This window comes from Motacilla alba, chromosome 2 (genome assembly GCF_015832195.1).
Source record: "Motacilla alba alba isolate MOTALB_02 chromosome 2, Motacilla_alba_V1.0_pri, whole genome shotgun sequence".
Classification (NCBI taxonomy): Eukaryota; Metazoa; Chordata; class Aves; order Passeriformes; family Motacillidae; genus Motacilla; species Motacilla alba.
In genome coordinates, this window is record NC_052017.1 from 17,042,447 (window position 1) to 17,054,588 (window position 12,142).

The 12,142-nt window shown below is 46.2% G+C and overlaps 1 protein-coding gene across 7 annotated transcripts in view; it reads left to right on the plus strand.

The window, feature by feature from the left end:
- Positions 1 to 5,051: 5,051 nt before the first annotated feature.
- Positions 5,052 to 12,142, plus strand: part of ARHGAP21 (Rho GTPase activating protein 21) — a 114,184-nt gene continuing 107,093 nt past the window's right edge. For 4 of the 7 annotated variants that reach the window (XM_038129645.1, XM_038129643.1, XM_038129642.1 and 1 more), the window contains exon 1: positions 6,581 to 6,975. In XM_038129645.1, the coding sequence (XP_037985573.1) occupies positions 6,889 to 6,975 (87 nt within the window). In that variant the 5' untranslated portion in view covers positions 6,581 to 6,888. The other 3 variants (XM_038129636.1, XM_038129638.1, XM_038129637.1) reach the window with 3 other exon arrangements.

Here is a 12,142-nt window from a genome sequence, read left to right on the forward strand (position 1 = left end):
CTTCCACCTAAATTGTCAGTTCAGTAGTTAAACGAAACATTTTACAAACTAGGGCTGATTTATTACTTTCCAGTCAGAAGCACAGAACCAAACACAGAGCTGTTATTTCAGTAGAGGAGCTAAGGTGACTCAAATCGTCATTTCACTTTTCTCTGTCATTCAGGCACTTAAACCTTTGCTGTCATGGCCAGTTTTAGATTGGATATTTATTGTGTTGAACTCTTCTAAACTGTGTGTGTGTGGGAGGGGAGGGTTTCTGAGGGAAAATGCTGCACATGTAATAGTCCCTGCTGGCTTTCTCAAACAAGTTAACATTGTTTGATCTAATGTGAATAAACCCTCAGCAGAAATGAGGACGATGACTTTATCTGTTAGATTCTGGCTCCTCTAATTTAAAACAAATGAAAGAATGTAGATAGTTTAAGTGAATGCAGAAAAGACTGGAGTGGTTTTTTTCCCCTTGACCTTTAAAAAATTAGGAAATCCTCCGAAAACAGGAGGATATAATAACAGGAGGATAGAAATATTGTCACTGTTGTTACTCCACAGTGACAGTTTCCAACAGCAAAGCATGAAAAACATGTTTTACTCTGTTCACGGTTTCAGAGTGTGCCAGTAGATTTTCATTCCTAGGAACCCAAGTTAAAAGTCTTCAGTGAGTTCTGCTGGGCTCCTCCTAACCATAATCTCACTTGCTCAAATTTTGTACTGCAACCCATTCTCCTGGGCTCACTGAATTATACTCAAAATTGTTTTTGTCCCTGGCTGGATGATAGTAAATTCCTGCAGGCTTGAACAACTTTGTATTTTTTTACAGAGTACTAAGTTTGTGATCTGAGCTGAAATACTAATACTGCAAACCCACCAAAATGTACCCAGCTCCAGACTCAGAATAGCAGGGATGATTGTGTGAACAGCTGAGGCTTACTGCTGTAAAAGCTGTGCCAGCCTGCACTGCAGGGGCACATTGGTAGCCTCACACAAACACCTCTGGGTCCAGCTCAGGAAGACTGGCAATGGATCAGGGATGCTGGCCAGGAGGAACAGTCATCTTCCTGTCCACTTCTGGCTTCTCTTTGTGCTTCGGACATTGTTACTCTCTCCACATCAGGAGCGGCATGCTGACACAGATCTTCCTTTACAGCGCAGCTTTGTTGTCTGAGAAGACTGCACTGAAGAGCAGAAGACACATCATCTAAGACACTGGGTTTCATAGAACAGGTAGCTGGTTCCCCAAAGTGGACAAATGCCAGAAGCCAAATGGCTCCTTTCTCCTTACAGTGCAGCAGGATAAGAACTAGATGTCCAGACTTCTACCCAACTGCAATGTTACTCTCTGTTGGCATCCCCAGGCAGTGATTTTCCCTGAGAGTATTCTTGCAGAATTTTGTATGCATTTAAAATTGTGTTACTTCTAGGAGGTATTGCCTAACACCCTGTGACTGATGGAGATGGCTGACTGAAGCTTCAGGATGTCAAAACCCTCTCTCTCACTATGGACCCAGTGGTAGGCCTTGCTGCAATTCTCTCTGGCAGTGTTCTGAGCACTTTAAAAGCATTGGTAACCAGGGCCAAGTGAGGAACATGTGATCTCCTGTGAAGAGAAGACTGAAATCAAAGAAAGGAAACACATTTGTATAGGTTCAGTGCAAAAGGGGAGCCAAGATGTAGGCATGGCAGCAATGACATTTATTGCTGAGTATTGGTGATAGGAACATCTATAGAACGAAAGGGGAATATTGTGGTATGGTTACCACGAAAATAGCCATCACTACTGATGTCTAAGATGACTACTGTACTAGTGCTGGACAGGAAACAGATTCCTGTATCATGACTGAATCACAGGAATTTCAATGCAAAAATCTGTAAAGCAAATGCAGTTGCAGACAATGGTCACATTACTGTGTAGCTACGGTAAAGATTTCATGGCTTTTACATATCTAGGAGGGACTGACTATTATCTGCAGTATCTTGGAAGTACCAGTGAATGAAAAATGTATGTGTAATCCAATCCTCAAATCCCCATGTTGGGAAGAATCTACTGAATCATTCTTGGGCACCTGTCAGCATCTTTGGGGAGCAGGGACGCTGTTAGACTGATGCCAGTGATGAAAAGCCTGTAGCCAGGCACACTGTGGTGCTTGCAAACACTTCCTGCAAAGTTATTTCTTATGCCCAAAACAACATAACAGAGGTGTCCAGGTTCAGCCTGAACTTCTCAAAGCAGGCCCTGATGGCGAGATTAAAGCCACTGGCAACTATAGCAGAAACTCTAATCAAAATGATCATTACCTCAGCAGCTCCTACAAGTGACAATTTCTAAGGGCGAACATCAGTACAAACATCTACTCGCCTGAGGCGTATGTCCGCCCACTCACTCCTCCTTTCATCCCTAAACTCAGGCCCTCTTAAACTTGGACCTTTTCCTATTTAACTTTTCAGACTTCTCCTTAGGAGAGAAGTCCTTATCCTAGCACAAAATACCCAAGATTTACTGCTATCTCCTACAGCTGCCTATCTAATCTATTTTACTCAGGTACTCCACACTAATCTAATCTAAAGAGTCCTGTAAAAAACCTGCTCTCACTTTAAGTTCTTTTTCTCTCCGCTCCTGTTGTTGTCTAACCCAAAGGCTGGGCATTTGGGACTGGCTATGGCTGGGTCTCCTCAGTGCCTGTGGCACCTCAGGTCTGACATATCATGGTGGGCTGCAGGTGGCGAGAAATGAGAGAGCCTTCAAGATAGCAAGGACAACAGAACTGCTTGGCAAATGAATTGCTTCACCTGAGTGCAGGTTACAGGTCTAGACACGTGTGCATGTGAGAGAAAGGCATGCCCCTGTGCCCTGCTAGAGGCAGGTGCTATGCACCATCTGGAAAGGAGGCAGCCACCAAAACCATACTTAGTGTAATGAAATTCAGTGCTCCAGTCTACCTGGCCAAGTGAATTTTGATGTCCGCAAATTAGCCTCTAGAATATCTATATTCTCAACACATCAACACATTCACTCAGCAAATGATTGTATAAGAAGACAGAGCCCAATAATTGTGCCACCACTGACCCAGCAGAATAGGCAGAAGAGAGTGACTAGGTACACCTTAGCCCCCAGACTGCAAGACAGGTTTAACTCTGCCTACCTGGGCAATTTAAATTAGCTGCTAGACTTTGCACTGAAGCATCTGAGATGTGCTCAAAGATGTCTGCAGCAGCTCTCCTGTGGGGATGATACTCTTTAGCAAGGAGTGATAATAAACAGTAGGACAGTGCTAACACTTTAAGCTGCTGCAGCTGCCTGCTAAGTGAGTATGTGTCAACACCTTCAGACTGGAAGGTGAGAAAGTGAAATTATAGCTTTCAGTTACCCTATTTCTGCTTTTGCAACCTCTTCTATTAAATAAGTTTCGAGGATGATTTGGGAACTCAAAGGTTTGCTTGTGTATTATGAATCCAAGATACTGAGCACATTTCTGAAAGTTTGTGTCCTTCTTCAAGCTTGACAACTTATGACACCATATTTACAACAAAAAAATTACAGTGAGATAGTCTTATACAGGAGAGTCCTAAAACAGTCCAGTGCCTTGAATAAAAACATCTACTGCTAAAAAAATAGAACACTGTAATATGAGGAAGAAAATTAAATACAAAGTTTAACAAAGGTTTGTGCAGCCTGAATTTTCTTTTGATAATTACACAAATATAAATGTCTCAGTCAATAATGAGATCTACTCTCTCAACCTAGCAGTGAAGTAGTAAGTGATTCTAGGATCAAATTTTCCTATGTTATATTTTCATCTCCCTGTTAAAGTTTGAAAGCTAAAGCTAGAGAAATTGATTGACAATGTAAAAAAATAAAACTGGAAGATTTGTCTCTGTATTGATGTAGCTATGCTGATAGGGAGACTTGTTAGACACTATACTCAGAGCCCACTTGTAGTTCAATCTCCCCAAGACATTTTGTAAATCTGACAACATTCTATATGGGTATTAGTTCTGATGCTAATTTAGATTTGGAGGCAGTAATACGTCTCCTATTAAAAAAATTATTATGAGTACATGAACTGATTTTCTATACATTGTGGATTCTTGATGGTGTTCTGCAGATTGTCATGATGACTCCAGTGCAAAGAACAATACACAGCTGAGCATATAGCTACACTTCTTGGCTCTGTTTGATAACAGAATCTCAACAGAAGTGTCCCAATTGTTCCCCTTCTCCACTCTTCAAAAATCTCAAGCGATTTTAATTCTGGTCTTTTCAATTTCTTGACAACCATTGTGCAAACAATATTATAACAGTTTTCTCTGGGTCTGGATGGCAAATAAATCTTTTAATGTTGTAGGACGGTGAGCTGGGAGAACCTTCCTGTAGATTGCCAGATGCAGAGCAGTATGCTTATTCAAAATATGTGTATGTAATCTCTGGTCCAGGTCAGGTTCAACCATAAAGTAGTCTTTAACATCAGAAATTTATGAGCAACCCAAATTCAGAAACTATCACACATTTTCAACTATATGTATATGCCTTATGAGAGCCACAGCAACATGCAATATTGTGGCCAGCACCTGAATCAGTGTGACAGGCTGTGAGTTGTAACACCCTTTTAAACTCAGCAGATGCGACCTTGTTTGACAATAATTAGCACATGGGCCTTGAGACTTTTCCTCCAGCTACTGGAAATAAGCTTGTTCTTCAGTTCTCTGGATACCAGTACTCACCCCTGCTGACAATGCAAGTTGCTGATGGATAACCAGGACAGGCACCTCTTTTCAGAGATTTCGATCTCATAGGCAAGGGTAGCACAGTAAAAAAACCACAACCCAAAACATTACTATTGTTTTCAGAACATAAACTAGACACAGTCCTTGTTTCACTCAATTCTTTACCAGTTCTTGCAAATGCTTTGTTTTTCTTTGTTCCCTGCCACAGAGACCTTACTTGTCCGATCTCCAGGCTGGAAAACACCATCCTAAAAACCTAAAAGAAATTTCAAATCACATATTCCGATGATTATAAAGTATAGAAAATGTCTGTGTTCACCGCCTTCGTGGCTACAACAAAACCAAGTTCGCCCCCCCGCCGCCGCCACAGGCTCAGGGGCGGCTTCGGCCGAGACAGTCCAAAGCCAGCCGAGAGGCGGTGGCGGTCTCGGTCCTCCCGAAGCCAGGTGCAGGTGGAGCTGGCGGCAGAAGTACCAAATCCTGCGTTAGGGCGGAAAGTCTGAGATCGTTGCTGTGGGATCACCGCCCGAAAACGCCCAGGGAAGCAGCAGCAAACGCCGCCGCCCCAGGCCGCGCTGGCGGGCGGGGGCCGGCGGGGCTCTGCGCTCCCCAGCCGCAGGGCGGGTGCCCTGGACGGCAGCCGGGAGCTAGTTCCTGCCCTCGCGGTGCCGTCCGAGAAGGTGGGTGGATTTTTGGAGGGAAGAGAAACCGCCAGTCGGGAGGCAGGGGAAGGGGACATGCTCCCCCATCAGCAGAGGCAGCGGGAGCCGCCAGCGCCGGGAGCGGCGGGGCGGGGGCAAGGGCAGGAGTCCCGCGGGCCGCCGGGGGAGAGGGGCTGGCTGGAGGGCCGTGGGGCGGCGCCGCCCTTCGCGGGGTCGCGTTGCCGGCCCGGCGGGCTGGGGGCGATGGTCACCCCTGTTCTTGTGAGGGAGGGGGCTGCCTGCGGCTGCGGCGCTGCGACTGCCCCGGGGCCTGCCTGGAGATGGGCTGTACTGGGTCGGGGCAGAAGGGGGGCCGTGCTAGGGCCCGGGGAGGCGATCGCGGTGAGCGGCACAGGCGAGGCGGCACAGCCGCGCAGAGCCCCGTGCCTTCGGGAGGGCGCTAGCTGGAGTGCCCCGCCACTCCCCCCCCCGCCGAACCCGGCCAGTGCCCAGGTAGCCGGAGGAGCCCTAGGAGGAGCCCGGGGGGACGGGGGGGCGCAGCTGGCGCGGCGCGATGGCCCCAGCGCCGAGACGCCCCAATTGCCGCCGGCGGGGCCGCAGCGGCCGCCGGCTGCCGCTGTCGAAGCGAAGCAACGTCTGTGCGGGGGGAGGCCCGAGGGAGGGGCGCGGGCGGGGCGTGGGGCGCGGTGGTCTGATCGCGAACGGCTCCGGCTACGTAGACGGGGGGAGGGAGCGGCCTGCGAGCGGGGCAGACCCGCGCAAGAGACAAAAGCTCGGCACGGCCTCGCTGCTGTCTGAGGGGTCTTTTGTTGCCACTTCTTCTTCGGGGCTTGTGCGCTTTCTGCTGCCGCCCCCCGCCCCAGCACGCCGCTGGATACAGCCGGGGCGGGAATCGTGAGCTGGCGGCGGCTTCCGCCCGGCCCGGAGATCGAGCGGCTCCTCGGCCCCCGGTCCCGTCCTCCTCGTCCACCAGTTGATCAAAGTTCGGCTGGGCCGAGGCGGGGAGCGGCCCTACCGCCCCCGCCGACCGGGGCTGCCCGGACAGCGCTGCTCCGTCCTCGCTCCCTCCGGCGCCGTGTAGTGAAGTAGGAAGGAGCGGACACCTCCCGCCTCTCCCCGCTTGCCCTCTCCTCCCCGCGGCTGGGGCTCTGGATAGGAGGAGCCGGAGGAAGAGGAAGATGACGGAGTGGGTGCAATTAGCCTAACAAGGGACGGGCGGCGGAGGCGGCGGCGTCCCCGCGCCGAGGACTGACACATCTGCTCTCTCTCCTCCAGCCATGAAGGCAGCAGCCGGGGAGCGTAGCTGAAGCCCAGGGTCGTTCCGGTGCTCTTCCCTATGGCAACCGCGTGAAGGGGCCGACCCGTCCCCCGGCGGCGGGGCTGGGCTGGCCGAGCCTCGCCTGGTGTGTGCGAGTGGCTCTGGCGTTGGTTCCCTCCTCCCGTCCCTTCCCTTCCCCGATGTGGGCTCCAGAGGATTTGCGCCTCCTTTGTAACCGGGAATGAAATAATGGCGACCCGGTGGGCAGCGGGGCCACCCGACGGAGATGGAGACAACGAGCCCCCCCCGGGCGGCGGCAGCGGTGCCGGCGGCCAGGTAGGAACGGCAGAGGCGGGCGGGGCGCGGGCCGGGCCGGGCGGCCGCCTCCCGCCGCGGGGAACGGCTTGGCTGGAGCGGGCTTAATGGCCGCTCCCTCCCGCTCTCCCTCCCTCCCACTCTTCCTGCCCGCCCGCCCGCCCCGGAGTTGCTGGGAGTTGGACGCTGGGAGTGGTGCGGTTCCCCAGCCGCGGAGAGGAGGCGGCCGCCCGGCCGAGCGCTCGCCGCGCGCTCGGGGCGCCGCTCCCGGGCCAGGAGGCGGCGGCGCCTTCGCTGCCTCACGGGCCGGGCGGCGGCTCCGCTTCCCGCCCCGCGGAGCCGCCGCCGCCCTCGCCCTCGGGACGAGGTTTCCCCGGGGCCGCCCCTTGGGCCTCTCGCCCCCCGGCCCCGCGGGCAGAGCGTGGCGTGTCGCTCCCACGCCCGACCTGCCCGTCCTGGAGGAGCGCCTCGCTGGGCGCTCAGGAGTACGGCTTCGTGCCTGTCACATTTCTGTCGTGGTGATTTTCAGTAGATAAAGGGTCTGGCCTCTGTCTGCCTGTACCCAGTGCTTGCCACTCTCCTGTCTGTCCGCAGCCGCTTATATTAAGGATATTTCTATCCATAGCATTTGTTGCTGGAACGGTCCTCTGTGTGTTTAGTTCAGAAACTTAATAGCATGCCCTATGGTGGCACCATTGCATGTTTTGACTTGCAAGACAAAGTTTTTAACACAGAACCGTGCCTGATCCTTCTGTGCTCCCTATAAATAGTAATGTCCCTGAAACAGCTACTAACTTTGGATTCAACGAAATACATATAACAGCTTCAGTAGATTTGTTTTTGGATTTGTCTTAAAACTTTACTTACAAAGGCAAACTTGATTTTGTATCTCTCAAAATAAGAGTATGTATGTTATAAATACACACAGGGCTGTGAAATACATGCCCTTTATGTAGATATTCCCCCTTTTGTTTGCTGAAGTTGAAATATAATTGAGTGATTTTTAGGCATACGGAACTTTAATTTAAAAGTGTGAGTGATTTTTGGTTTGGTTGTGTTTTTTTATTTTGTGTGACTTTCTTTTTCCTTAGGACACTGAGTTTTAGTTTACTGCTATCTTGAATTCACCTTTTTGCCTTGTTTTGGAAGTGTCACATATGGTATTGTAGGATTTTCCTTTCTGCTGTCACCTCAGTTAAGAGGTTCCCACAGTCTCTTAAAGCCAGGTGGGTTAGGTGAGGATAAAATCAGTCTTAAGGAAGAGCACAGAAGATGTTAAGACTTTGTGATAAAATACAGCTGAAACACAGTGCCATGTTTGGAGAACCTGTTCTTCAGTACTGTTCAGGTAGTGTGGGAGGAAGGAGAAAACTGCACATCCAAGGGTAAAAATTAATATCTTCTTTTTGATTCTGTAACATTGAAACTTCTGGTCTTTGGCACTGGCCCTTGTCATAATCTACCTCTCCTTGTGGCAGTAAGCCTTAACAAGGCCTGTGGCACTATTGGAGCTCATCGTGTTAAAGCTGTCTAATTGAGGACTACTAATAGGCGTGGAATTGCAAAATGGACTGCTCTGCCTGTTGTTTTGCCAGGTACTTACATGTTGGAGTTAAAATGTAACTGGTAGAAAGCATGCGCTGGGACCTGTGATTGCCTTAATCACAGCAGGCCTGATGTAATCTTCGCTTGAACTTAGACAGCCCTGGTGAATGTCTGATCAAGGTTGCAGTGCGTTCTCAGTTGCCTTCATGTAAAACTACTGCATGTTTTAAAGTTCAGTTTATTGTCTTGCAGTTTTACTTTCACGGATTTGTGTAAAATGCCCAGAGAGTGAGAATTTGTGGCTTGACATCTGCTCTGTTCATTTGATGTAATAGTTACTGTACACTGCTTCATGTGCTGTATGTGAAAAAATCCCTTTAATTGAAGTCTCTCATGTTTGTATTAAACAGTAAGAATGACTTCACTGTTTAAAAAATCAGAAAACACCTTTAATGAAAAACAATTACTATAAAAAGGGACTTCAGGTTTCAAAAAAATTGCTGCAGTTGCAGGGATTTCTAGTACTCTAATACTGATGTGCAAGGTATTAGCAATTTTGGGAGATGATTTATATTTTTGGGACAATGGATCCCATATGGTGTTTGCATTATAATGTAGTAATTAAGTAATCTACATTTAGTGCTTAGGTCTAGATATACACACAGCAGGCTGTCATGAGGAAGACTCCAGGCATAGCTGTTGTTCACCAAGTTAAGGGAGTTGCAACAGAAATTAGGACTTTCAATCAGTTTAAGTTTTTGGAAATGGACAACTGTGGTCATCAAGGTTTGAGCAAGAACTGAAAAGCTTGTGTTCTATTTTCAAAATCAGTGGTCAGACTAAGAAAGGGAATGTTTGACTGAGAAGTGGTGCTTCTGGGGGTCTTTGTGTACGCAGGTAGGAGAATAGAGGACATGCAATTTGAGTCCTCTGGATCTGGATACCATGTATGTTGGTTGATAATTGTGTTTTGTTTTGGACCCCTGCCTACTCTGATATTGTTTGGTCACGCCTTGCTATGTTTTCTATTTTTATTTTCACTTAATTTTTTTTTTGTTTTCCCTTTGACACTGTACCTGGTGGTCTTTCTCAGTACAGAGCCCCTTCAGTGAAATGATTGTTGCGAACAAAGATTGCACATTCAGGCTTGCAGGCTCTATCTGTACATGGAGCGCCTGTTCAAAGGGACAGGTCACGTATTCTGGGCTCCTGAGGGAGCTGGCAGAGAGGGCCAGGGACTCTCAGGGCTGTTTGCCATTCTGTTTGAAATCTGACACACGTTTACAAATGGAAGAATTGCTGGGCTTATGTTCATAAGGACAGATAAGTGAGAGCGTGTTCTTTCTGGCTTTTAGATTAATAAGCGTTGGCTATCTCTGTTCCGTCAGGTTGTAGCAGTATTTTGCTGGAGAGTTTAAGCCCTGCTGAGGTACAGGCAGTACTGCTTCAGTCACAACATCCCACCTACAGGTCTGTCCAGATTCCAGGCTGGAACTGGTGCCTTCGTTAGTGTAAATTTAATTTCCCATCCTTTGCCTAGAAAGCCAAAGGAAAAAGTGCCTTTTTTTTTTTTTTTTCCTTTTCTGTTCCTACTGTTTTGTGTTTAAAGAAGTGCTTTGTCTCTTTGTGGTATAGTTTACTGTTAATCTGTATTAAAAGTACGTTCTGAATATTAAATGCAGATGTAAGAAAATATTAAGCACTGTGTGTGTGGCCTTAAAAGCCAAATTTTTATTCTTAACAATACTATATCCTCAGTTTATGAATAATAAAATGAATACTAAAAATACTTTATCAAATAATTTTATTAAGACTGATATTTTTCTTTTGGTTTGGTTACGTGTTTTTGTTTTGCTTAGCAGATGAGTTGTTAGGAATAGTGAACGGTCTTTAGTGATTCCTAAGAGCGTCTGTATTTGTCGAAAGTTTGGAATACATTTCCAAAGACTTCTGTTAAAAAAAAAAAAAAAAAAAAAGGCAGTTGATCAGTACTTGCTTTGTAATCACAAGTGTTCAGTTTCAGAGAAGAAGAAAACCCACAATATTCTTACTCCTACACCTTATCAGAGAGTGTGCAACTGCGTAAACTGAAGACAAGCATGTGCTGGGTCAGGAACCAGAGAAGGGCAGTGATGGCACTAAAAATAGAAAATCATTTGCCTTCTTGCTTACAATAATGAATAGATCGTTTACTATTTTAACAACCCAGTTGGGATGACATTAGTAAATTACAAGTGGTGACTCCCAGATGTTATGTCTCTCTACTGTCAGAGCAGAATGTCAGTCTTTCTGTAATTGTGCCTGTAAACATGTGAACTGTTCTGGAACTCTGTGTTGTTGGGTATTGATGCTTTTTCTATGCCTAATACTCAGAGGCTGGAAGGTTTAATCATTAACGTTAAAGATCAGAATTAGAAAAATCCATTTGTAAAATTTTATATGTCTAATAGTACACAATACTAATTGTTAAAAGTGTACATTACTTGGGGTGATAGAGAATTCTGCACAGAGCTTCCATGTAATAAATTCGGTATAAATACCAGCCTTGCCTGGAGTTTTGGTTGCAACTGTTGAAAAAGCTTGAGTCAAATCCTGTTTAATCATGCAAGCATAATGCTGACTTCTGCTCTGATTTATGTCAGCATAAACCTAGGGTAATTTGACAAAACATGGATCTCTTCCATGAAGAAATGTTACGTACTTGATAAGTGACAGTATGAAGCAGGAAGTAGTTCCTTCAAGCAAATGAAAGTATCTGCCTTCTAATGTAGCTGTGTTTATTGTGTTTTTCTAAGGTGACTTCTTGCTTTCCAGTTACACAACTTTGCTGACTGTACCACTTTGGTATAGTTGTCTGAAAAAAAAAAACCCAAAACTTTTGCAAGAGAAATGCAATGGACTGAAAGTATCTTGAAGAACTGTGTCTACATGAAATAACTGCTCTTACTGCATGCAGTATATGCATTATACAACTGAACTTTTTTCTTTAACAGGTTTGACAAACATCAAAGCTTTAACAGATAAGTTGACTTTATCTGTATAACCTATTTTTAATGATTTTTATTAAGATGCAAAAATAACATCTGCTACTTCAGACGTATTATTTAATGTAATTTGTATTTACTTACATGCAAAAACAATTGAGAGAACAGTTGGGGAAGAGGAGCTATTTCATCGTGAACTTTTCCCTCTTGTATCTTTGAAAACATCTTACTGAAGTGGATAACCAAATCATAACTGAACAGTATGGACTCTGAAAAGAGTAAAAGCTGGTATATTTTTCTGTAATTCTCTGACTACATGCATATGTGGCTGTGTAAATGATGATTATAATATAAACATGTACAACCTGTGAGCCTTACTAAGTGAAAAAAATTATCTTTCCATGGAAGTCTAAGTAGCAGTGTTAGGCTAAGCTGGTGCTTTGTAGCTGCTGTTTTGTTTTTTTTTCTCTGATAACAAATGGAAGAAAAAATTGAGGTTTTCTAGCATTCAGAGGCTGAATGCTATTCTTCCTTGCAGTTGTTTGTGTGCTAAATTGCATGGAATAGGAAGCAGATATAAAAAATTATGCAGTGGTGTTAAATGAAAACAAGATTTATTTATTGTGGTTAACAGGAGTGACTGTTTTTAAAAAAGCATG